The sequence below is a fragment of the Astyanax mexicanus genome, chromosome 5 (assembly GCF_023375975.1).
Source record: "Astyanax mexicanus isolate ESR-SI-001 chromosome 5, AstMex3_surface, whole genome shotgun sequence".
Lineage (NCBI taxonomy): Eukaryota > Metazoa > Chordata > Actinopteri > Characiformes > Acestrorhamphidae > Astyanax > Astyanax mexicanus.
In genome coordinates this window covers 37,557,452-37,584,867 of record NC_064412.1, presented here as the reverse complement: position 1 = coordinate 37,584,867, position 27,416 = coordinate 37,557,452, and the positions used below count along the sequence as shown (strand labels likewise).

Below are 27,416 nucleotides of genomic sequence, written 5' to 3'. Positions count from 1 at the left end.
CTGTAATATCTTTTCTGATTTTTCCCTTTTCTTGCAATGGTGAATAACAGAATAGTGAAGGTGTCTGATTTCATCAACAGCTGTAAAGTGCCTGGCTTGAGCTCTGTAATAGTGTAACAAGGAGAAAGGCCTTCCTAATAAAATTGCCTCACTCCTTCTCTACAGTTCTCCATCAGCCAATAAAACAGAGAACAATAACAGTGTTCAGAGCTTATTGCTCACAATGTTATGGTATATGGTATTATAAATCTGCACAGCACAGTGTATTGGTGTAGTCTGTTTAGATAGTCCAAGCAATAATGTACTGTATTATTATGTGTCTACAGCTTGTAAAATGTAAATGGCTTTATTGTCTCTATTGTTTTGTGTTTAGTGGTTAGTGTGTGAGATTTTTGTTTCTCTTTACAGATGAAGGGATGTTTGATTTCAGAATTTGCAAGTATTTAACTGAATCCATTCTTCCCTGAATCAATAAAATGTTGCCAACCACATGTTTATCATTAGAAGATGCATAATTCTTAATGATATGTTGCACCCTTTTCTCTCCAAACATACCTCCTTTATCTCAAAATACTTTTACAATAAGTTATTAAAACAACAATGGATTTTCAGATCAATAAATAAAAATCCTGCATTGAGATGTTATGATAAAACATTATATTTCACACAAGTCAAAATCTAAAAAAAACTCAGTAAACAAAATTGTCAGCTGTCATGAATGGAGCCTTAAAATCTTTGCCATGTTTGTGGAGTAAACAGGGGTCTACACATAATGTCCATTGCAGGCAAATTACCAGAGGTGTCAAGCAATGGAGTACACATATTTTCCTTGCTTAAGTAGAAATTTTGGTTACCTTAACTTCACTGGAGTAATTATTTTTTAGACTTTTTTTTTTTACTTTTACTCCTTACATTTTCACCCAATTATCTGCTTTACATTTTAAAAATAGCCTTGTTACTCCTATTTCATTTCAGCTTGTTTTCATTTCTGCTTGTTGTCATAGTTAAAAAAAAGATAAAAGATAAATCTCTCCATCTGGATAGAGTGAATTTGATTGAGGTTGATGAGACGTATAAACATACCGACACCATTTTGGTTTATATGCGATCCATCACACCTACACATCAGGTCACACTCACGAAATGTTGCAACTAAACTTTAATATTTTTGCATTGTACTAGAACGCATTCATTTCCAATGGGCAGCCTACAGCAGCCTACAGCATCTCAAATGTTTCAACATTAACAGTTTTATTTAACATTATAGTCTTTATGGCTTTTAGAAAAATATCATTAATGGCATTAGTCTTTCTAATGTTTTACATTAGTTTAACTTTTGTAGTTTTGAAACCAGTACTTTTACACTTTTACTTGAGTAAAAAGCTCAAGCTTTAACTTCTACAGAAGTTAAGTATCTATACTTTTACCTGCGTATTTAATGGGAATACTTTTGAAACTTCTGCAAATGTATAAATTAATTGACGAATAATTATAATTATGATATTTTTTAGTCCCACAGTGAGGAAATTCTATGTTGCAGCAGCAAATTGATATAGCAAGGCACACAGAAGCACTGCAGAAAGTAAAACTACATTTCTTTTGTACTTAAATATAAGTATTATACATAAAATTAAAAATAGGTAAAATATTTACACTGATAATCAATCATTGGTTATTATGGTGTTTTCTTTTTTTAATAAACATACAATAAATATACAAAAAAGTCAGTGAGTTTGTGTGTGTGTGTTTTAAAATCGCGGGAATAAACGCGGGAGTATCAATTCAACAACCCGCGAAAAGAAATCTATTCCACAACTCTCAACAGTTACAGACTAAAGGGGCACGCCTATATCAGTCATGGACCTATTGGTTGTCTTTCCATAGATCGATAACTTTTTCATCCAATAAGCGAGAGCGTCTTGTTTGCGTCACAGCAAATGCACCAATCGCGGCCTAAAATAAGTGTTTGCTTTATTCTTATTGGCCGTGAGCGCCTTGAGCGTCGTTGTCTTCCGTTTAAACAACAAACTCGCAGGTTGCGGGCTGGTGTGGAGAGTTTTCTGGGAACAATATGGTTTCGGCTTATTCACTATATAAATCTGTATAAGCGGCCTGTAGAGGGAGGTCGTTGATGTAGATGTAGATGTGTTAGCTGTAGAAGTTGTAGCTGTAAGTGGAGAGAGAGATATATTGCTGGAGTGGACTGCGCTGGGCGGCTGCTGCTTCTGAGCTTTACTTCATCTGAACGGCGCTGTTTTACTGACTGATGGCAAGACAGGGGAAACCCAGGCTCAAGGTGAATATTGCAGATAAAGTCATTTAAAGTCAAGTTTCTACAGGCTTTTCTCTGTGTTTAGGTTTATAATCGTTGCTCGTTGCTCTGTTACAGGTGGTCTCGTCAGGCAGACTGACAGGCTGTGGGCGGGGACAAGCGACCAGGAAAACGTAAGCTGCTCTTTACTAAAGGGGTGAATCGATTCATAACATTAATGATTCAGTTTGATTCGGTACAGTGATGCTCAGTTTGAAGAGCTACCTTTCTTAGCACAATATTAAATATAATGTCCCAACAGGGGTAGAACAGGGGTGCTCATACTTTTGCAGCTCAAACACACTGCTAAACTTTCTCACTGCCCTCAGAAATATTTATATATTATAAATATATAATAATATATAAATATATATATATTATATATATATTTAACGTTTATCGCTAAAAAATAAATACACCTCAACCATCAACTTAATAGTTTTCTGTTCCTGTGCATGTGAAGCCAAGTGCTAGATACTCACTGCTGTATTTTTTGGGTTGGATCTGTTATGTAAAATCCACTAGTTAGGATTAAGATTTTGTGCTCGTGGGCTCCCCCTACAGTTGTAGAGTGTAATAAATGTTTCAGGCAGATTAGTTTCTCTTTCTCGTTTTCTGGCTTTCACAGACATATTCGGTCTCTTTCCAGCTTCTGCCAGAGTGTCTGTGTGTTAGTTTGTAAAGAATGAACCAGTAGTCCTTGTAGAACTGTTAGAACTAAAGGTCGGAAAGCAGGTCACAGTTCTCGCGAGCGTTGGTTGCGGCCGCCTCAGAAAACTTACAGAGTCTGGTTTGAGCTCAGAGGAGCTCCGGCACAGACACGAAAGGACCACTATTCCTCCTATTACACCTCAATGCAGCGCTGCAGTGAGTTTCAAGCTGTAATTTTACTTCTTTAAAAAGTCAAGGAAATCCTACCTAGTGCTGCTTTAAATTAGCTCCAAGCTTACATGGTAGCCTAAAGCTTGCTAACAATAAAATAAGTTCATAAGACCAATATTTACTTTAAATACAATGTACAAAATGTCTGCTTAGTTAGTACTTAGGTAAAATCTGAAGTATGAAATATATTTTTACCTAAATAAAAGTATACCATCAGCAGCTCACACATTTATATGCCTGAATGCCTGTGCGATTAAAAACAGTAACAATCCTGAGTATAAAATTAAGATTTTCCTGTGAAATATAGGAAGTAAAAATAAAGTATTAAAGGAGAAATTCTGTGTGAAATGGACTGTAGTGTAGTGAAACATGATAATGAGGTATAATCTTTTATCAAATGGCTCACCTCCATCCTCCCCCACTATTCCAAAATATAGCACTTTTAGCTGATGCTCCCAACAGATTTACAACGCTATCGACTGGGCAAAGGGGAACAGATTGCAAAAAACATTCCATGTATTTCCACATAATTAATTTTGCAATCTGTTTCCATATTCTACCAATTCATTTGTGCTCATCAGTCAATTTATTGTGACTTAATTTAAAGATGGTGGTGCCTAGAGAACTGCTTCAAGGTATCATGTGTATAAACAGTGTTCCTGAAATAAATACAGATACTTTAAATATGTACTTATAAATTGTTACCTGCTACCTCTGTGAATAAGGTGGAGCTAATATGCTGTGAATTGTCTTAAACTGTACTACAGGGTTGTCGGAAGACGTGTAGCGGTTCTTGAACCAGCATATTCTCTGTACTCCACCGATTCAGAAGACCAGGTAGGCCTATATGAACATATTTGCATAAATGAGCAGATATCAACCGTGTCTGCATATTTACATTTTTACCTTTACCTTCATTGACTAGGTGACAACAGTCCACAAAGGTCTGGATCGCTGTGCAGCTTTACTGAATGGAATGCTTCAGGCTGAGAAAACAGGTAACCTGCAAGCTGAAACATTTTATTAATTTATTAACTGTTTATAGTTTGGGTTGTTTTTTTGTATACGTTTTGTGTCTTCGTTGTTGCTCAGCGGAATCGAAAGAGTCCAAGTCAAAGTCTCATTTTCCAAAGACGACTTCTTCCAAACTTAAATCTAAAGTGGTGTCTGGAAAGGTGGAAGCAGAAAAGAAGAAATCGGGAAAGAAGTCAAGCTTGGTCTCTCACATATCCAGGAAACCAGGTGATGCTCCTAGCAGATGTGTGATCAGTAATACTGATGACCTTTTATAAGTGTGAAACTGACAATTTAGTCTGGAAACTCTCATACTTTCTATAGCTCCTGTACAGAAGACTATTTTGTGCTCCCAGAGCAGAACAAAAGCATTGACCCCATTGACGCAATCTGAGCATATCCAGCCACATTCTCTTCCTTTGGCATGCCCACTTACTGCAGGCACAGTAAGAACAGGTAAAAACAGCAGTAATTCATGCATATCATTTTTGTCACGCAAGAACTCCAGTTTAGCTGTTTTTCACATAAGGTAATTTTAAATCTGGCCTGTGGTTTTTTACATTCAATGTATCAATGTTTCATAATTAATAAACAAAAACAATCAAAAAAGGCTATTGGAATAAATAATTATAATTACATTTGTTGTGAATAGTAATCAGTGGTAATTATATCTCCCCAACTTCACTTAGTGTGTCCTATAAAAGTAGTTTTATAAGATACATTGTAGAAACACTTGTATGTTGCTGCTCTCAGACTGCAAAGTTATCTGAACAACAAGCAGTACTGATTGGTCTGCAGCTTTCTACAGATGTGTATATGTAAAAAATATATGTTACTTTATTCAGCAATTCAATATGTTTTCTTTTAAACCTAATTAGCTAGTTGTTTTAATTAAAACAGTAAAATAAAAAGAGTACCTAAAAGTACGCAGGACACCAAGATGCTCAAGATACACTTTATTTATTATGTTATATTGTATTTTCCTTAGACCCTGGTACCATAAATACCCATGTATCATCTCTGAGGGAATCATTTTACCATTCTCTTAAGTTTGTTAATGCCTGTAGATCATATTATCTTGTCATAGATGGTGTGTCTGGTCTCGCATTGCCTACCTGATTTCACAGTCAGCAAGAAAGCATACTAACTAAATGCGAAAAAGAGGACTAAGTTTTCATGCTGACTACTAACCATGTCCAGCATCACTGTCTCCCCGTCCAACATTGCTACTGCAGCATTAGCTAAATGTGGATAGTCAATCAATGAGTCAATGATGTCATTAAGCCCTCCCATTGAATGGTTCTGTGGCCCAAAGTACAGTTAGCTCCCATGCTTGTGGCCAGTGTAGTGGTATCATGGCATTGAAGCAACTTATCTATCTTAAATAAATATAACACAGAAGCCAAATTAATGTTTCAGTTCCCAGGCCAGGTGAATCATACTATGCTATGTCAAATAGAGTCCTTGCATAGGTTTCCTACACATTTTCCTGCTGTCCTTCCTATGTTATATAATTCACATGTAAGCCAATCTCTATATGAGAGGGTCAGCAAAATGCCATAAATGTTAATAAATGTTAATATAAGCACAAAAACTGTCATTAGATTAATACATTCTTTCTTGTTTTGCAGAACAACAGACCTCAACTGTGTTTAATTGCCGTCTGGCCACCTCTACCCCAGTACTGAACCCTCAGATACCCACTCCAGAGCACAGTCAAGTGGTATGAGTAAATATGTCTATTGTCTTACAATAAACCCTACTTAGTTTAGTATTGAGAGGCTAAATGTTCCACATACAGATGCATTCTTTGTTGCTACGCTTGTTGGATAAGCTTTGAAAATCATAACTTGGTGGAGTCTAAATGCCCAATCTGATTTTACCACTTAGCCCTTACTACCCCTCTGTTTTGCACATTCACGTCTAGGGGTAGAGTGTCCTGATTCTTTCTGGGGTGGGTAGGGGGAAGTGTTGGGGCTACATTGCCTCAAAATGGTGGGTTATAAGAAAGCACCAGCAGGATGTGACCAAAGAAATACACAAATGTGTATTATTGTTAAGTTATGATAACCCTTGCATTATCTTAGTAAATTCAATGTATTATAGCCTTTTTCCACAAAACGATCAAAACATAGTGATACATGATAGCACATGGTAGCACATCTTCATAGCTAATTCTGTATTTTTTTTTTTACACCTTAATGGGTTCCTGCAGGTCCTTGCAACTCTTAAAATGTCTTAAATGTACTGTAATTTGCTGTAGGTATAACATTTTCAGACGGTGCATTTAATGCCGGTGGGAAAGCGCACAATAACTTTAGCTGTGAGTAAGCTGATGTTACCGGGAAGAGAACTAAGGTTAACGAAGAGCTAGCTAACATTAGCGGCGAGCTAGCTAACATACTAATGTTAGCAGCAAGTTATCTAGCTACATTACCGGTTAGAGAAGTAAGGTTAGTGGAGAGCTAGCTAACATAGTTACATTAGCGGCAAGCGAGCTAACATGCTAACATAACATTAGTGGCGAGTTAGCTACATTACCAGGGAGAAAACTAAGGTTAGCGGTAAGCTAGCTAACATTAGCGCCAAACTAGATAACATGCTAAAGTTAGTGGCGAGTTAGCGACGTTATGTTTTGATTTACAATACAACAAATTATTTTCTACCGAAGAAAATATGACTACATTTTTGGGTCTTAAATTATATTTTTTGCGGTCCAAAAAAGGTCTTAAAAAGAATTAAATTTGACCTTTGCAATGGTGCAAGAAGCCTGATTGGGCCTAAAGTACTGCCCAGTCTTGCACTGCCCAGTCATGAAACAGTAGCTCAAGGATATGTGAATGGTTTTGTTTGGTTTGATCACAGCATGCTTTCAATTACATGCCCCATTTCTGTCTGTTTTTCTCTTTCTCTTTCTGCACCTCCAAACATTTGCAGCCTCCTAGGGAATCAGATGGACAGCTGCACTACTTCACACAGCAGTGGGACATTGGTACTGGAGGGCAATCAAGTCAGCATGGACCACCAGTCCATTACACAGCTTCGCTGCCTGTGGCACCAGCTGTTCAGCAGCATCCTGGTGCCTCCACAGCATCTGTGCACCAGGCCACAACAATTCCAGGGGCAAATGGGAAGCTTAGAGTGCCAAGTCCCCTTTTAAGTGCACCTCATTTGGTGGGGTCAGATGGACGGAGTACCCCTATTGAGTCGTGTAATAGATCTTCGACTAACCCTTCACCCACAATGGCAACACACGTGCCCCTACTTCAAGTACCAATCACCAGCCATTCACAGGCTCATCCACAGCCTACACTGGTGTATGCTGGTCCGTATGAGAAGCATCAGCAGAAGCTTTCAACCGAGGAAAGCTCAGACGAGTGTGGCGGGTGCAGCAGTGAGGAGGACGAGCTGACTTTAGTAGACACTACACCAGTCAGAGATACAAGCTGTCAAACCAGCATAAACAATCCCATACTAATGCCCAGTCAAAAAGGCAAAACATCTAGTCCAGAAAAGACCGCCAAGAAGGTTATGACTGTCAAGTATCTACTGGGTGAGCTGAAGACCCTGGTAGCTAATCAAGGTAAGCTGAATGGTCTTTAACTGTTCCAGGTTTTTTTTTTTTTGTATTTCCAGTCCAGGGCTGGATTTGGTGTATCTAGCTTTGTTGCGCTCCCACTTTACAACACACCTCAGGTTTAGGTGGCCAAGGAACCAGTTAGTGTAAGCAAAGGGTAGAGGATATGTTAGTCTATCACAGCTGTTTGGCTCTCCAGGGCTGGGAAAGACATCAGATGCTCCACCCAGCCATTTGAGCCAAAAGCAATGACAGATTTCCAGTGAAGTAAAATCTTTGAGCCAGATTAAAGTAAAAAGTCACCAAAAAAAAGGGAAGGACGTAAAGATACACAAAAACCTATTTAAGTAGAGTAATGAATTTTTATTGTCTTTATTACTTTCTGCTTAGACAATTATACTTTAATATTTATCTCTAGTTGATTGCCTAAATAAAGTAATGATTAATTAAGAAATAAAATAAAATAAAAGAAATTTGTTTTAGACTTTTTCCTATTTTTATTTCTTGTCAGTCAAAATTTGTTCCAAATATTGAAAAAAAAATGTAATATTGACTCCAGAATTCAATCAAATCAAATCGAATCATGAGCGCAGCGCATTGTTACACCCCTAGTGGTTGGTAATACATAATTGCCACCCCAGAGCTGCTAACCGGGGTTTTGCATTTATGCAGTGCGCTAATTAATGATGCATCTTCGGTTCTCCTGGATCCTGCTGCTTGCCATTAGCAGCAAGAATCCAAAAGAGCACAAATGGCCTTGGTTCTCTCTGGGTGGGTAGATGGCGCTCTCCTTCCACATCATTCCCAGTGTGATGTTGGACAGCACTCTGTGCTACTTAGTGAAGCTGCATCAATATCAATATTTGGTGGAATAACCCTGGATTTAATCACAGTTTTCATGCATCTTGGCATGTTTTCCTCCACCACACACTGCTTTTGTAAAAAAAATTCATGCCACTCCTGGTGCAAACATTCAAGCAGTTCAGCTTGGTTTGATGTCTTGTGATCATCTTCCTGTATAGCTGTATAAATTAAAATATGAATATTTTAAAGACTACTCTTAGACCAGAGGATTTAAATACTAGATTGGGTAGCAGAAGAAAAGTTGTTATCTATGAAAACTGATCAGTTATGCTACAAAAGTGTAACTTCCCCAAAACTATGAACCAACAACCTTGTAATCAATAACCCAGTGCTCTGGGCACTCAGCTGAGCCACCACTGCCCATAAATAAAAAAAAACCCTTCTTTACTTTTTGAAAAAGAAGAATTCTCAAGTTTCTGGAGATTGTTTTGTTATTCTGACAGCATCTTCTGTCTCATGCTGTGTATCAGTGTTCTCTGTTGTCCCCTACAGACAGTGATGCAGTGCGTCTCATCTCGGAGGTGGAGCAGAGCATCTCCCTGCTCCCTGCCATGGTGGGCAGCACCAATGTGCAGGCTGAGCTTGCACTAGCCCTGCAGCCTCTCAGGAGTGAGAATGCACAACTTCGCAGGTCAGTATCATGAAATATAGTACACAGTGGATAAATGTACTTTATTTATTGCTGCTGCTCGGAGTGATAATGCTGGATATTTAATGGTAAAAAAACTATAAACTAAAAAATACCAAACATGTCTTTTGGCTAATTTGCTACATGGTGGGTTTTTATACAGGTGGAACTGACATCAGGGCTGCAGCGTTAATCGATATAATTGATAGTGTTGATCGTATTGTACTCAATATAATGCAACATAAACTAATAAACATGAAAGCAGTCTATTTTATTTATTTTGTTGTTTCTGTATTTAATTTTAATTTAATTTTAATTGTTTGCCGTTAGTGTGGTAGATTATTTTGTTACATCTTTTAATTTGCTACATTTATTATTTTATACAAAATCTGTAAAAAAAAAAAAAAAAGTGTCTTGGAAAGTATCATAGTACCGCTTACAGATTTATTAATTTTTCTACTGATTGTATGAAACTGTTACAGTTAGGTTCATAAGTATTCGGACAGTGACACAATGTTCGTAATTTGAGCTCTGCATGCCATCACACTGGATTTAAAATGATACAAAAATGATATAACTAAAGTGTAAACTTTCAGGGTAATTAAAGGGGCTAAACAAAAATACCCTATGAAGCTTTTTGAAATTCCAATAATTCTTCTGCAAAGCCTCCTCATTTCAGGGGCTCAAAAGTAAATTGGTCAGATTACCTTAAAAGCTGTTTCATAAACTGCATGTTATGCAGGTAAAAGGTCTGGAGATTATTCCAGGTGTGGCATTTGTATTTAGAAGCTGTTGCTGTGAACCCAAACCATGCAGTTAAAGGAGCTCTCAATGGAAGTGAAACAGACCATCATTAGACTAAAAACAAGAAACAAGAAGAAATCCATCAGAGGGTTGGAGGAAATGTAAGGAGTGGCCAAATCAACAGTTCTGGTGTAAAAAAAAAAAAAAAAAAGAGCGCAAAGTAAAAAAAAAAAAAAATTATTTATTTATGCTGAAGTTAATTCGTCCAATTACCCTGAAATAAGGAGGCTTTGTAGAAAAATTCCTAAACATTTTATAGGGTATTTTTGTTCATCTTCTTAAAATAAACCTGAAAGTACACTTTAATTGCAGCTCATTCGTTTCATTTCAAATGCAGTGTGGTGTTGTTTTGTTATATAGGCGTTTAAGGATCCTGAATCAACAGTTACTGGAGCGGGAGAGAGCAGAAAGGCAGGCCAGACCAGTGGACTGCACTCTAGAATGTAAGTAGCCATCCTGAAGCTGCCTAGCAGGTGTTTAGCACAATGAGATGGTGCTTTATTTCAGTCCCACTGGAGAAGGTGAGCAAATACTAGAGGATGCCATAAATACTAAGCTCAGAACTGTGTTAAATTTCAGTGGCCACTCTGCAGTCCCTCAACCTCACACTTCAGACTCAGCTCAGTGACAGCCAGAGAGAGCTGGGAAATCTGCAGCAGGAGAACCAGAGGCTGCAGCGAGACTTGGAGGATAAAGAGATTGACCTCCAGAAGAGCAAAGAGCAGAGCAAAGTGGAGATCAGCCGCATACGCTTGGGTAGGAATTTGTTTAATTGTATCAAGTTTGTTTATTTGACACCCCCAATAAAATCATTGCTGGCCTGCAAAAAAATATTTTTTGACCGATTGTGTATTTGGCAGTGGCTCTTTACATTATATCAAAATGTAATGATGAATGCAGCAATATAAATCAGGGAATCTGTAGATCCTTAAATGGTAACTAAACCCTTTAATGGCAAGAGTAGTTTGGGAGGGGCACTGGGTGATGTATGGGTTTAGGGGTGGGGCAGGATGGATAACTGATTGGTTGAGCTGCAGCAGGAGTAATGTGCCTCTAATGGCAGTTAGGCTCAGATGGTGGAAACATCAGCCCTATTCGAAACTAGCATTTGAGCTATTAATAAAAAAAATATGGTTTAGGTCTTTAGTGCCATAATTTGTCTTAAAAATATCACAATAACGGTAAACACGATTTTGGTTGTGTACTGTGGGCGTGTGATTTAGAGAACCTTAATTTTTGCGCTCTACCCTGTTTCAGTGAATTAAAACTGGAATCATATGCCGTTTGAATGGCTACCTTATTGTGACGTCACAATAAAGAAAAGTGCATAGAACCACCCTGGCACCACCATGCACCAGTCCAGCCCCACCTACCAGATGTGTTAAAAAAATGCCATTTTGGTAATTTCGTTAAGAACCTCAGTCCGTACACAGCAGGATTAGCCAGTAGACTTTGTCTGACTGAGGGATCTGTACCTACTGTATGCAGCAAGTTAGCAGTTAAAGGAGATGTGATTACTTTGAAATTACCACTTTTGTGCTTCTATCGCAGTTAAGCATGAATTACCTTGTTTGTATTATGCAATATAGCACAAAATAACACTAAAGAGTGGTAAACGCTCAGTGTGACCAGCAACAGCTTATTTGCTTTAAAGTGACAGAGCCATTGTATAGCCCATATACCTTTTCTAACTAGGTCTAAAAAGAGAGATATGTCCCATTTTTAATATTAGTTTTAAATATTGGTTTGTCAGAAAAGGCAAGAATTATACGTTTTTATTATTGTTAAGAAACTGGTATATATTTTTTCCATTAATTCTGAATAAAAAGTCTGAAAGTCTTATGTTTAATTTCCACATAACTTCATATACCCTGTAAATGTGCCAGATGTAAGAAGTCCCCCGCCCCCCTGTACATTTTGCTGTTTTGGAAGATATAATATTTTTGTCTAAATACTTTTTACGTTGTAGATGTGAGTGAAGCACTGGCTGAAATGAGAAACTGCCAGGCTAAGCTGGAAGCATCTGAGAGGGAAAAGGTTGCACTGACATGGAATGTCCAGCAGAAGGAGGCAGAGATCACAAAATTACTGGAGATCATTGGGTATATTGGTTGTATAGTTTATTAACATTTTCATAAAGAAATAGATGCACATTTTAACGTGTTTTAATTTTGATTCATTTTTTATTTCTTTCCATTTTTGGCATTTACACAGAAATCACCAGAAAAGCTCCTCTGCTAAAGAGACTGCCTGCCATTTTGCACAGACAGATATGCCTAAACCTCCCTCGCAACTCACGAAGAGTGTTCTGGACTTGTATGAGAATCAAGAAAAACAGACTGCCAAACCTGACAGAGTCTCCGACACCATTAAGACCTACCTTCAGACTCTTGAGAGCACAGGACATGACACTTACATTCATCAGTCTGATCTACTCCCCTGTCCTCTCTCTCCTCCCTCAATTGACCAGGGGAGGTTTGTTGAAGAGAGTGGTAAATTACATGAGACGAGACGTCTGATTATACCACAGGACAGTCAAGCTGGTGGTAAGATTCAGGAAGGAGACGATCGTGATCGAGCTTTTGTGCCTCTCAGAGAAACAGCAAGAGTGCAGCCAGCAGCTAAGGTGACCCAGAAAGACTTTCCAAAGCAGAAACAGGTTGATGGAGTTAGTGATCACCCAGGACTCAACTTCTTGGGCCTTGCTTTTGAAAAACTTGGACTCCCTACTCAAGACCTCAAAGTTCTGGATGATGGTAAAAATTTCCTCTCACATGCAAAAGAGGGTACAGTACACCCAGAGCTTTCACAGCAGTCACAAACTGTTCGCCGCTGTCTGCAGATAGGTGAAGAATCTGCATACACAGGAAGGCCATCAGTCTTGGAGAATACCCTTTCCTCTTGTGATATAAAATCCTTAGCCTCAGACTGGAGTGTGAACTCGTGGTCTACGTTCAACACGCGGGATGAGCAAAACTTTCGGAATGGCTTAGCAGCCCTGGATGCCAGCATTGCCAGTTTACAGAAGACCCTAAAAGCTGAACTTAAGAAATGATCCAATAAGCTTAAGCTTGCATTAGCATGTTTTATCTGTGTCTGTGTTTTGTAATTTTAATCATTATATTAAATTATTTATTATAAATAAATGTGGTTGCAAGATGATTTAATTTCCAAAAACAGGATTGGGGTTCATAAAGCCCATTGTTTTTATAATAATAGAAGTTAATATAAAGTTGTTTTGCTAAACACCATATAGTATATGTGACAAGTAACTGAATACTACACTGAATAGGGCTGAAGATTTATGTTTTGAGGCTATAAATGATGATGATTTAAAATTTCTATACTAAATTGAATAAAAATGACCACACACAACAATGGAGTATCATGCTAAGAAAAATAACTCTAAACATTCCTTCAATTAAATAACTAAGTCTCTCAATTTATTAAACAATTCCCCTACTTTATCTAAAGTGTCCCTTCCAAACTGAGTATATATTAAAAAAAAGCAAGAAATGGAATCTTAAATTGATGCAACAATTTATTAAATCAAAGTCACATTCTTACTCTGAATTCTGCAACGAATTTGAAGCTATCGGATTTAATATTGATTTCAAATGGATATGTGATTTTATTTCTGATAGTCTTTAATGCTTACTTAAAGGAAATTACACCATTTCTTTGAATAATTACATTATTACTGTAGTGACATTTAAGTGGTCAGCTCAACATAGGATAAACAGTTGTTTTTCATTTTTCTTTTTTTAGACTTGAAGAGAAGGGTATGTAAGGAAGTTGTATATTTTTGATGAACCTTTATTTGACCACAGGAAGAGATTTAAAATAAATTACAATTTTAGGTAAATATATACAGCTCTGGAAAAAATTGAGTTTCTTTGATTTTACCCAATTGAAAACCTACGGAATGTAAACAAGAGGAAGATGGATGATCACAAGCCGTCAAACCAAGCTGAACTGCTTGTATATTTGCACCAGGATTGGCATAAAGTTATCCAAAAGCAGTGTGTAAGACTGGTGGAGGAGAACATGCCAAGACGCATGAAAACTGTGATTAAAAACCAGGGTTATTCCACCAAATATTGATTTCTGAACTTTTAAAACTTTTTGAATATGAGCTTGTTTTCTTTGCATTATTTGAGGTCTGAAAGCTCTGCATCTTTTTTTTTTTCAGTCATTTCTAATTTTCTGCAAATAAATGCTCTAAATGACAATATTTTTATTTGGAATTTGGGAGAAATGTTGTCCGTAGTTTATAAAATAAAACAATGTTAATTTTACTCAAACATATACCTATAAATAGCAAAATTAGAGAAACTGGTTCAGAAACTGAAACAGTTTCAATCTTTCCAGATCTGTTTTTGAAATTGGCTAAAAAACATTTGTTTATTCGGACCTATACAATTATATACACACGTTGGTAAATTTTCGACCAATAAAAATAAGAAATGTCATAAATCTAGTGATATGTGAAAACTTTTAAATAATTCTATTCTATTATTTGTTTGTTTATTTATTTTAATATATTTTTATGTTGTTGGGTATATGACTCATGGAATTGGCCCACTGCTATATATAAACGTAGAAAAAATACATTTTGGTCACACTGAATATTCAAATCAGGAGGGTCGCAGGGTGATGACGCGGCGTTGCTTTAGAAACCGGGTACGCTGTGTTAGCTGTACTGTGAGGATAAGCTAGCAGCAAATTCTGCTCCCGGACATTAAAACACACAGCGATACAGCGCCCGTTTAAACTCGCAGCTGAACATGCTGGTATGAATCGATATAAGATTTTGGCACCTGAAATATACAGGTTATATTAGCAAACGCGCCTCAGTTAGTTAAACTAACATACAGCTCGAATGGGGTCTTCAGGAGAAGAGGAGGAGGATATAATCTCAGTCCTCAAAACTCTCAGCGCTGAAAAATCTGAACACAGTTTTAAACACGTCTTATCAAAGACTAAAGGTAAGAGAGGGGTTTATCACGCTATGTCTATATCTGCTGTTTTTGATACTTTCTAATTATTAAAATGAACACCGGATAAACAACACCCGTACCTGTACCTAATACCTAGCAGTTCAGCAGTTCACTACATATATGCCCTCACTCTAAAACCATGTACACACTAAGCAAAATAAGTACAGATTTGTACATAAAAGAGTACAAAGCTCGTCGCGGGACTGTAGCTTTTATTGGGGTACAACAGAGTACCTTTCAGTAAAAGTCTTTTTTTGTTCCCAGGTCTTTTGTACCAGTAAAAGATTATAAAGATTATAAACATTATCATCAACTGAATATGTCAAGAACATCATCATGTTCTTGATGTTCATGTTCATGTCTTCATGTCTTGATGTTCATGTCATTATCATGTTCTTGATGATCATGTTCTACATCCAAAATATAAAAAATGTGTAATTAAAATATATATTGTTTATTAGTACTCTTCAGAGGGAACACATCTGACCCTTTAAAGACCAATATCATATTGTACCTCTGTTTTTAGTGTGCATATTAATTTCTACCATAATTTAAAACTTTTCTTCATATTGTATCAGAATGCAATGATAAATACACAAACAGAAATGCTTTAAAATGACATACAATTTTGAATACATTGAATACATAACTCTGTATGTGTCCTCTGATTGTGTTCATGTCTTTAATATTTATCTAAAATGAAGAATGGGTTTATTGGCTATACATAACATGCTTAAGAAGTTCTCTGCACAAAATCAGTTTTAGTCCCTTTCAGAATAAGACTCTTCAACAGATCTAGTGGGTGGGGCTCTGGTGGGGGGTTGATTTACTTGAAACTGTAAAATGGCTCACTTTTAACATCTGATGTGTGTTCTATGGTCTGTGAGATTTGCATTTCACAGCATTCTGTGTTTATTGATTTGTTTAGATTTTACAACGCATCACAACATTTTTGCCATTGGAGTTGTACATTGATTGTTAAGAAGGCTTTATCCTTTTACTGTTAAGTTACCATTTTGCCATTGCATGCAAGGATTTTTGTGTGTCAGCACTGATTATCAGATGCTTTGGGTTCCTTAAAACTAAACTTAGGTACTCTGACTACAAAGGAGACATAACTGAAGTCAAAAACCCAACTTGTATAGTAATAAAACAAGTCTCGGGTGCATTGTTTCTTTTTAAGATCAAATTTGTTCACTCAGCATATATTAGTATGGGACTGTGAGCTGTTAGCATTAACAAAGAAGCCACATGTGAGTTTAAATGATAATTGTGCTTAATCCTGTTATGATTCCTAAAGATTTTTCATATTGTCAGTTGTTTACTAGCTGTTTAGTCTACCATATTTTGTGAAGTCCCACAGGGCTCTATCTATTTGATGGTCAATGAAACTTTTTACTAATGAAACTAACTCTATCACTGTGTTGAAAGAGCTTCTCAGCAGAAAATCTGTGGGAGATCTGCGGGATCTGGAAAGATGTAAACAAGACCTTTATCAGCATGGCGTACTGGCCTACTGCTCTGCTGCCCTAAGGTTCAACCCTGTAAAAACCGAAGGGAGTTATGCCTCTATTACACAGATGGTAGATGTTATCAGGTACGAAAATATGGTTCTACATTCACTTCAGTTATGATACATTTAGAAGCAGTGGAGGCTTTTGTTTTAATCTTGCTTTTATAATGCTTTTTTCAGCACATGCTGTGTAGGTATCGGTTCTGTGAGAAACAGAGAAGTCTTTCTTCACCAGTTTCTTCCTTCAGTGACAGAAAACCTGCTGTTCTTTGCTCACCGTCTTATGAACAGAGTGGTAGGTGTTCACACAATCCATTTGGGGAAATTTCTTAAAGAGGGATTAAGCCTAGTCTTTGACTGCACTGAAAGGTAAATTATATGTCTAGAGAGAATACCTGTCTGGGAAACTGAACCTAAATGTATTAGAAATAAATGCAGTAATGTAAGTGCGTTTATTTGACCTTGGTAATGTTTCCTCTCCAACAGGAAAAGGGACAAACTGAGATGTTCCGTCTCTTTAGGAAAGTCTTTGATTCGCTCAGCTGGATTCTGAGGGCTTACACTCATTTAATTTCCTGTGGTATGGCCTTATATTCAAACTGCAGTTATTTTACACTCAGCAATTATGATTGTTTAAATTCTAGAAAATATTGTAGTTTATATTGTAGAGTAGTGACATAATGACAAGTGACAATGAGACAAACACAGGAAAAGAGCCCACCAGGATAGCATTTCCCTGTCTTTGTTTTCTCTCAAATGATCTTAAATCTAATTGTCTCATTTACTGAGCAGCATTGCTCTAAATATGAAATTTTGAAATCTTTAAATTTGGATCTTGGATCCAGTTTCCAGTCCTTACTTTGTAATCTGTGGTGAATAGAAACTAGATTAAATACCTGAGATCTGAATAATTATTTGATTTGATAATTGGGTTGCTGCATTCCATTTAGGGAACTAAATCAAAGTATGTACTATAGATAAAAGTGTCAAATTTGAGTATACTCAAATATCCATATTACATACTCAATACCCAGTTAACCCCTTAACACCCAGACTTATTTCTCATTTTTCTGCCTGACATTAAATTATATCTTTAGTATTTTCATTACAAGCTAGACCAATGCAAGTGCAGTGAAAATATTTCATAAGTGATAATAAGTGGAAATGTGATTTCTGTGGTCTGAAATCTTATAAATAAAGAATAGTCAATAAAATTTTAAATCTTAAACAATGAATTTTATTTCAAGGGCCAAAAGGCACATTATTTAAATAATAACCCAGATATAATATGGTGTAAATAATTCTTCATGCCTGTCCTTTCCTCTCTCCTCAGTGCTCAAATCCAAACATTATGAGAGCGTGCAGATGAGTGAGGATGATGAAGTGTCTGCAGTTGTACTAATGATGTGGTACAATCTGTTCAGGGTAAACAGGTAAAGTGTGGCGCAGACTATAAGATATTCTGTATTCAGTAACTTTGAAGAAAGTTTAGTACACATATACAGGGTAAAATGTAAAATACTGTTACATATCTATACTCTCCAGGGTCCACAGTGAAGCCTATCAGTATGTCTTTGTCTTTATTCCTGTTCTGCAGTGAGATTATATCTGAGATGGGTAGAAAAGCACTGGGCAGCGTTGTGGATGACGTTGTGTATAAAAGTTCCAACAGCACCAATCCTGTGATCGGCAGCTCCGCCACCAAAATTCTGCTGCTAATTATAGATCAGCACAGCCAGTCTCTACAGATCCTCCACAAACACTACAAAGGTAATCAGCCATGCACTTCATATCACATTACGTATCTCCATATTACATGTAATAATGTTTATTAACCCCTTAACCTCACTTCTGCTCCTCGCTCTCATAACAGCATAACAGCAACTGGCCAACATATGGATAAATTGGAGAACAGATTACCAGTAATATCAGGCAGTATAATTGAATGTGGTCCAAAAATGCATTTATTTATTATAAAACTTAAAATGAAAAGCACAAGCTCACCAACTGTTAATAAAAATATATATTTTTAATAAAAAGACAATTACAAATAACTTCACAGGCTGTTTTTGAACATCTGCATATCCTAAGCTACAGGTCATAAATGTATAAGGAAATATATTTTTTATTTTAATCAGACTGCTCAACTGATCATTAACTGTTTTTTTCATTACTAGTTATTTTTTACAGCTTGAAACTAAAATGCTCTTGCTATTTTTTTACTATGTAATATTTTTGTTTTTCTATTGTTTATTTTATTATTCATTGTTTATTATTATTTATTATTTTCCCAGCTCAGATAAGACCATTCATTATGATTATTATTTCGTTTGTATTTCCTTATTTTGTATTATGTACTAATATCTCCTTATTATATAATGTAACATTTACAAAAATTATAAAATTCTAATAGTATAATAAAATAAATAAAACATTATTATTAATATTATAAGGGGATAGTTACTAAAGTGACTATATAATTAAAAAACAGTATTTGTGTGTTTTTCAGTAATAATCTCAATGTATTCATACACTGTATTTTTAAATAATAACCAGTGCAAATAAAAATAAAACCATCTGGGCATAAAATGGTCCTACGTATAATTAAACCTTGAAAAAATGATTTTAACAATGTTTACTCACTCTTCCCTATACTGCATGTGGTGGCTGTTTAAAACTCATTTCTGATTAACTTTCCCATTTCTAATGTAACATAATTATTATTTATTATCAATAAATATCAGTCAGATATTTTTGAATATTTTTAAATAGTTAAGTAGAAGTAATATTTCTTATGGAATAATTAATTAATTATGGAATAATAAGACTGCTTTGATTCAATATATGGATGTTTGTAATATGGTGTCTATCTGTTATGCCTTGCAGGGTTGGGTGATTTGTTGAGGAAGGACTGGCAGGGTAAGGGCTTTGATGCAGTGTTGGAGCAGCTCATTAATCATCTACAGTCAGAAGTTCCAGAAAGAAGCATTAAGGTTTGTATGAAAAAACTTATGATCATGTTTGTTCAGAGTATTGTGTTTTTTACTACCGTAACACTCTTCAACATGAACAGTATGGTCTAAATACCAGTTACTGAGGTTATACTGCTAATAACATCATAACTACTAGATGTAGTTGGGCTGATGACATAAGTATGATATAAAATATATGTAACCTGTAACAAAATTTAAAAAGAAAATAAAAGCAAACAAATGAAAAATGAAAATAACAATGCACATGTGTTTGTTGACAAGCTGCAGCTGACAAGAGATGCAGAACTGGCATCTGAAGTGAAAGAAGCATGTGGATTGAGGCTGTATATAAACATAACAGGATTTTATACTAATTTGACTTTGGTTATGCAGCATTACACAGATCTGGTGAGCATAGTGCAATAGCAGGCTTCTGGTCTGAAATGTGAGTGAATGACAGACATAATGGAACAGCGGAACAGCAACAGGATTCTGAAGTGGAACTGTTGTTATCTGCAATTGAATATTCCATCTGTAACTTTTACAGTAATTTTATAGGCAGATATAAAGCGGGAGAAGGCTGCAATAATTGTGTATTGTGAGACGCATAATTACAAATGTCTGTGTGTGTGTGTGTTGTGTATTTTGATCAGGTTCAGCGCTCATCTGAGGAGAAAATTCGAGCAGCATGTGTGATCCAGGCAGCCTGGAGAGCCCATCAGACCAGAAACAGAATGAGGAAACTTCCCAAAGCCGTCAGTGCGCTACAGCGGAGCTTCAGGTGTCTTAACCCAGCTGACATATTCATGATATCAGTGGGAAATATCAGTGGTGGACTCAGACTGTTTGAAGGGCAGGGGGAAATAAAAAGGGCACCAACTACATGACATTAAATAAATGAATGAAATAGTTGCAAGTTTAACCATGGAAATTCTTTTTTTTTTTTTTAACTTTGTGACTTCATTGACAAGAATTTGCTTTGGTTTGTAACATCAGATACAGATAATCCCATTGTGAGAGCACTTATAGGTCACTACACAACATTTAATCTTAAGAACAACTTACTTGGCACTCTATTATGTTTTTTCCCCTTTATGAGAACCATATACAGCACTGCATCCAATTCTTTCAACTGAAAATGGCACTCTTTGGTACGCTGTGTTGTAGGGGTGACATAGAAAGACCCTTTTCTTCTGGAAGGCAGAAGGGCACCCATAGATAGCACTCATTAGACACATAGACACAGCCTTTGTTGATCTAGAGGGCACATCATTTTATTGCAAAAAGGGGCACCCTAGCAGGCACTCAAGTCACTATTTTTCCCCCACAAGAAGAGCCAATAGGGCACTTCAGTGATGCTTTGTCACCAAGGGAAGCACCAGAAAACATGATTTACCCAATGCACCATCTGAGTCCATCATTGCATGATATTCTGCCTTCATATTCAGCCCACAGTAACTTATTTAATTACATACATATGTGTTGCCTATACTGTATATGTTTGTGCAGAGAGAGAAGAAGACGTCAGCAAGAGGAGACCGACAAACGTCGTGCAGAGGAGGAGTTACGCCATCAAGTGCTTCTGCGCAGACAGCGGGCCACTCGCCAGTTCCGCCAACGCCAGCTCCACCTGATGGAGATCCTGCCTGCTGGTTAGACGTGCTCATCAATGCATTTACTCACACATTAAAGTGATAGAAAGGCCTAATCTCATTTTACCTCCTTCCACTACCATTAGGACCTACTCTTCTGTTTTGAGATGGTGATTTTGAGAGGTGTCTTGATTCTTGTTGGGATAGAGGAAAAGGGCAAAATGTTGGAGTTACATGGGTTCCAAACTATCATTTTTCAGAGGTACACCCCAAACAGAGGTTAATAAGAAATCACTGCACAATGATGGCACATGTGACCAAAGAAAAACAAACGCTAGCTAAATAAATTCAAACAAGAAGATATAGATTAGCTAGCGATTAGCTAACTATTCATGAGGGATTAGGCATGGATGATAATAAATAAATGCCATGTCATCAACACAGACTGGCAGGGTCACCTACAGAGCTCTGCTAGTAGCTGCTTATGATGCAGTGATCTTTTTTATTAACTTATTTTTAATCAGGTTTTTGAAGCGTGGTCCCATTTCTTAGAGGGGAGATTTCAATCACATCCCTCTGCAACTCTGTTCCAAGGAGAAGGGTGACATTCGAAAACAAGGGGTAGGGGTACCAATGAAGAGAAATGGGATTAGACCAGAAGGTGTGCAGATGACACACACACTCACAGACACAAATGTTATTTACATTTAAAGCTATTTAAAGATATTTTCTGTGGGTAGGTACAGTAGGTGATGTGTGTGTGTGTGTGTGAAAAATAAAAATAATGTGTGTGTGTTTGTGTGTGTGCTTGTTGCAGACCAGGTGGCACGATACCTGGGTGAGTTGGAGAACAGAGCGGCTCTGCTGATCCAGAGAGTATGGAGAGGACACCGAGAGAGACAGTGCTTTCAGAAAACTAAATACCAGCTCAGACAGCACAAAGCTGCAGTGACCCTGCAGAGAGCTGTGAGTAGACCATACACTGATATATATACACTGCACACTGTTCCACACACAAGCCCCGTTCACATGTGCACTCTGGAGTATAAACATATCTGAAGAATCAGGATGTTTTTTTTTTTAAAGATGTGCTTTCACACATGCAGCATTAAGCCAGACCTGTGGAGCACGTGTAGCAAGAACAGCAATACTTTGATGTACTTTGTTTACAGAACAATAGAAATGGCGAACAATGCTACTGATTCATCAGTAATGTTTACTGTTTTTACTGCTGTATTAATTTGTAGCTTTCAGATGCCTTCATAGTATAAGTGATAGAGTGGAAAAGACTATAAAGACAATGAGAAAATAGTTCTCTTCATCCCTGAAAAGGAAATGGGTTGGCTGCTGTGCCTTTAGTTTGATTGAATTTAGATTGTTCACAAGTTAAAGGAAAATCTTGAATTAGTTGAATAATGTGATTTTAGTAAATGAAACTACTGTTTCAAAAGAAATAATAAGATTCTTTATAAATTGTAATAAAATATATAATAATACATTTAATTTTGTTAAGAATATTCATTTGGCTGCTTTCTGCTTTTGTCTGTGTTTGTTTAGATTTTGAGGTTCCTAAAGCGACGAAGATCTCAGAGGATGATTCTGTCACCGTGGAAAGGCCCCAAAGGCCTGACTGATAACAGGAGAGCAGAACTCAGGAGACAGATAGAGGAGCACATCTCCCTCCATTCTGTGAGTTAACACATAGATGTACTTCAAATCTCTGACATTGTGTGCTTAGATATATCTCCAGATACTAGATACATAATTTTTAACTGTCCAAAAGAGATACATCACTTAGAGATACATCACTTACAGCCGGTGATGTTCATTAAGATGTTCTTTAGGCACTTGAACATCTCTGCATTCTGCTTTTTAAATGGGAAGAGACCAAAATACTTTTAACTGAAGGTCAAATTACTTTTGCAAAAACATATTTTACACCACTAATAATAAAAAATATGACAATTCTCATGAACCATTTGTAGCATTTTGCTCAATAATGCGTAAAAAACATTAATGTTCGGCTTGTTATGGCTACTGCACTTGCACAGATCTCCACATCAAGGGGGGTTTTCCCACCAGCACACCGACCATCTAGCACTTTTGGCACAACCAGTTTGCTAGTTTTTTCTTTTTTTCTTTTGGAAGCGTAGGATTTTATCCGTGAATGGTTGTCTTGATTAGTGTTACCAGAAATCCCGTTCATATTGCAGTCAGTGACTGTTCTCATTATTAACGTCTCTGTCTATAGTCACTGGTCAGCTCTGCATGTTCCTCGTGTTTTGCAGTCCTCGGTGGTGTCAGTAGAGGGTAATCAAGAGCTTCATGAGAAAGCCCAGAGTATGCTGCAGCAGCACCTTATGACCAGAGCTCATGATCGGGCCCAGGAGCAGCACAGGCAGGCTCTGCTGGCGCAGATCAACACAGACATAGAGCTTCTTCTGAGTAAGTCCTCAAATTTACCAACGACCATTTGGGTCATTTTGACCCCGGCAATTTAAGCCTCTGTTGATAATTACAGTTAAAAGTTAAATTGCATTAGGTATTTGATGCATCAGGTATTTGATGTTTCTGTTTAATTTAACATTAATCTTAATATAGAAAAATGTTATGTTCATTTGTCAGGAACAGCAACAGTGTTTCCGGGTTAATTTGACCTGGTGCATTTTTAATTATCCAAAAGATGTCTAAAACCAAAAAAATCCTAAATATTTCTTTACTAACTCCATTGCTAATTATTATTTCAATATTTCGTTCAATAGTCTTTTTTTTTGTTTCTAACAGGTAATGGTTCAAGTATATAGATAATTTACTCATTTTTCATTAAAAAACATGTTCAAACTTTTTTTAATGTTTCACTGCTTTATTACTTTTGAAAGACCAACATATAAAACACAATAGTTTTACATAACATTGAAACATAAATTGTAATTTTGTTTTAGTTTTTGTAGGGGGTGGTTGCAAATATGTGAGATAACACATTTTCATATTATATGTTGATTACACTAATTAAAGCAAGCAGAAGAAAAAATAGTTTTAAGTATTTTTCCTAGATCTTCAAACTTAAAAACAGGTCAGTTTTACCTGTAACATAGCAGGTGGGTTAACAACATGCCCACATTTTTTCCCTCTGCTCCTCAGATGCTCCCTCTCTAATAGATGCTGTTGAGGACAAGTCCAGCCCTTTCCTGAGCCGATCCGCAGCAGTTGCCATGCGCGCCCGGCAATCCCACAATGTAATGCTACAGAGCATGCGACTGCCCTGGTGGAGAAAGCTGGGAGATGAGTTTTCCGATCCAGAGACGCTGCCTCGTGAAGACCTTGATACAGAGTTTGACTCTTTGTATCTAGGTGGGAACTTGTAGCTTCATAATGTGATTCATGATATCAGTTGTGTTTTTGTCAGACAAAGAGTTATTTTATTATTGATTTTTTTGTACAAGACCTGTCTGGTTTGCGTCATGCACTGACATTGAAAGAATGAGAGTAATTTTCTATTGGCTTTGAATTAGTAGCTTATAAATAAAGCTTATAAAAATGAAATCCATTATCTGCCAATAACAGATTTGTGAAAATCTGCAAGCTTTTCAATGAGTATTCCCAGGGTCAGATGGTTTGTCTGACTCTAAAATGGTAGTAAGTGGAAGCTAATAGCCTGTCCCTATCTGTCTACTAGCAAAAATTCTAGTTATACAAGGTATATAAGATTATAAAGCAATTATTTTTACACAGATAGATTAAGAAGATTTTGTGTCCCTTTTTACCCACTTTTATATTGATGAGACCAGTCACTGATTTATATAAAAGTATTTTACTGCCCATGGCCCCTTTTTCTTTGGAAAAGGGGATCTTTATTCCTTCAAAGAAATGAGGCTTTTAGCAAACCTCAATAAAAAAAACACTAATTTATTACTTTTTCTATGTGTTGTTGGTATGTTTACTGTACAGCGTTCAGATGTTTGTCAGAATGTTGGTTAGTCCATTCATATTTTCAGATGATTTATTTGGTAAGCTTATGGAACAACATAAATGTGAGATAATTTTGTTTCATGTTAATGGATTGCACAGTGCAAATAGACAAAGTAAGGAAAAAAGGAAAAGTACAAATTATAAAGTTAGTGTTTTTTATTATCTCAATGTACAATTCTACAGCACTGTAGATTAATAATAAAGACATCCAAACTATAAAGAAAACTTATGGAATTATTTAGCAGTTTAAAAAGTGTTAAACAAACCAGTATGTGTTTTATATTTTAGATTCTTCAAAGTAGCACCTCTTGCTTAGTTGACAGTTTTGTACATCTTGGCTGGATTTTAACAGTTAGCTTTATGAGGTAGAGTCACCTGGAATGGCTTTCAGTTAACAGCTGTGCTGAACATGTCAAGAGTTAGTTACTTGACTTTCTTGCCTCTTAATGTGTTTGAGAGCATCAGCACTAAAGGTTGTAAAGAGGTAGAGTTGGTATACAGTAAATAGTTCTGTCTGAGTAATGTCCTAATCCATATTTTTGGCAAAAACTACTTAACTAAGTAAAGAAAAAAGTTACTTAAAAAAAATTAAGGTCATTCAATCCGAAAAATTTCAAGTGAAGTCACAAAGGCCTTCAAAAACTTTATGATGAAACGGGCTCTCATCAGGACTGCCCCAAGAAAGGAAGACCAACAGTTTCCTCTGTTGCACATAGTTCGTTAGAGTTTCCAGCCTCAGAATCTGCAAGTTAACAGAACCCAGATAAGAGTATTTTGATTTGTTTAACATTTTTAAAGTTACTACTTGATTCCTTATGTGTTCCTTCATAGTCTGGATAACTTCAGTATTAATTTACAATGAGTGTAGAAAGAAATCTCTCTCTCTCTCTCTCTCTCTCTCTCTCTCTCTCTCTCTATATATATATATATATATATATATATATATATATATATATATTAAATGAAAAGGTGTGTGCAAACTTTTGACTGGTACCGTATTTTTTTTTATATATGTTCCCTCCCAGAGGGAATAGTGAAATATGGAAAAGTTAAAAAATAAATATATGAAATCCATTAAAATGTTTAAAAACATCTGAAAAAGATCTTTAGTCTGAAAGCAGTTAAGGACGCATTTTCTTTATGGACTTTTCTTTTACATTTGGAGTCTGGGCTTGGTCTCAAATAGGCATAGCCTTAAACTTACCTTTGACTACAAGTAAAGGTTTAGGAAAATGTGTTTTCATGATTATAGTAACTAAAATGATCATAAGCTGCAGAGCATTAAAATTCCTGGGGTTCTGTCCCAAATCACTCCCTCATTCCTTTGTAGTGCAGGTTGTGGGTGATAAAATGGCAAGAACAACAGTGGAGTGTTTGACCAAAAACAACTATATTCAGCAATAAGGAAGACTATTCCCATTTAACATTTAATGACTGATTAATGATGATTATGTTTGTTAATAATAAAATGCACTATGTAGGGAATATTAAGTGATTTGAGACAGTACTAAGGCTGTGTCTTCTGATTAGAAGAACCGTAAAAGGAAAATGGAGAGAAAGGAAATGGCTTTAGCAGGGCCCCTGTACAGAGCTTGTGTGTCTGTGAGCTTATTTTCATGCTATATGTTTTTTTTATATATTATCTCTTTCAATAGGAAAAACTCCAACATGTCAACCTAATAGAAGGAAAAAAACAGTCAAAAATCTGTCAATAAGCATCATTCTTTAGCATTTCTTTTGGTTTACTGATGATTTTTTTTAAAATCAATATGAAGAAGAACAACTGTCACGTGAGGTCAAAAAGTGAAAAACAGAAAAAATGCAGGTAATAGTAGATGAGGTTTTTGTGTTACCGACACAATATGCAGGTTTTAGTCGGTGTGATGATTGGTGTCTACTTTGGACTTTTTCTCTCATTCTGTTGGTGTGAAAGCTAATTTCAGTGATTGAGAGAGAGAGAGCAAAGAAGAGGAGATCACATTAATTTTCAGGTAAAAATGAAAGATGTGATGAAAAAGTGTAGTTTTAAACATGCCTCCCCCCTCTCCCCTCACTCTCTCTCTGGTGTATAATTGAATCCTGGACCTTGGCTCCAGAGCTCTCTAAAGCTTTGGAGTGCGTGCGTATGTGTGTGTGCCTCATGCCCGCAGTGCCGCCGACTCGTGCCAAGGCCCCATTCACAGGGCGCCCGTCATTATTTCATTACACACATGTGAAAACAACAGAGTGGTCCACTCCACTCGCACGATTAAAATAACATTTTCAAGAGAGGAAAAATATGATGGAGGTA

At 36.5% G+C, this 27,416-nt stretch overlaps 2 protein-coding genes across 3 annotated transcripts; both read left to right on the top strand.

Moving 5' to 3' along the window:
* Nucleotides 1–2,020: 2,020 nt before the first annotated feature.
* On the top strand, nucleotides 2,021–13,226 carry ccdc14 (coiled-coil domain containing 14). Of its 2 annotated transcripts, XM_007248884.4 has the most exons (13): nucleotides 2,021–2,296; nucleotides 2,390–2,445; nucleotides 3,961–4,030; nucleotides 4,119–4,191; nucleotides 4,286–4,435; nucleotides 4,532–4,663; nucleotides 5,839–5,930; nucleotides 7,145–7,790; nucleotides 9,141–9,279; nucleotides 10,441–10,523; nucleotides 10,660–10,836; nucleotides 12,050–12,182; nucleotides 12,295–13,226. In XM_007248884.4, exons 1-13 carry the CDS (start codon nucleotides 2,267–2,269, stop codon nucleotides 13,133–13,135), a joined length of 2,622 nt encoding a protein of 873 aa, XP_007248946.3. In that variant the 5' UTR covers nucleotides 2,021–2,266; the 3' UTR covers nucleotides 13,136–13,226. The 2 variants fall into 2 exon arrangements, with proteins under 2 accessions (XP_007248946.3, XP_022529174.2); XM_022673453.2 differs by lacking the exon at nucleotides 2,390–2,445.
* A 1,522-nt stretch (nucleotides 13,227–14,748) lies between these two features.
* On the top strand, nucleotides 14,749–25,066 carry LOC103033183 (IQ calmodulin-binding motif-containing protein 1). The gene is made up of 13 exons (XM_022673450.2): nucleotides 14,749–15,068; nucleotides 16,512–16,677; nucleotides 16,774–16,888; nucleotides 17,080–17,173; nucleotides 17,927–18,026; nucleotides 18,191–18,363; nucleotides 19,480–19,586; nucleotides 20,219–20,346; nucleotides 21,075–21,217; nucleotides 21,975–22,123; nucleotides 22,715–22,846; nucleotides 23,446–23,602; nucleotides 24,299–25,066. The coding sequence occupies exons 1-13, from the start codon at nucleotides 14,963–14,965 to the stop codon at nucleotides 24,520–24,522; spliced, it is 1,794 nt and encodes a 597-aa protein (XP_022529171.2). The 5' UTR covers nucleotides 14,749–14,962; the 3' UTR covers nucleotides 24,523–25,066.
* Nucleotides 25,067–27,416: the final 2,350 nt, after the last annotated feature.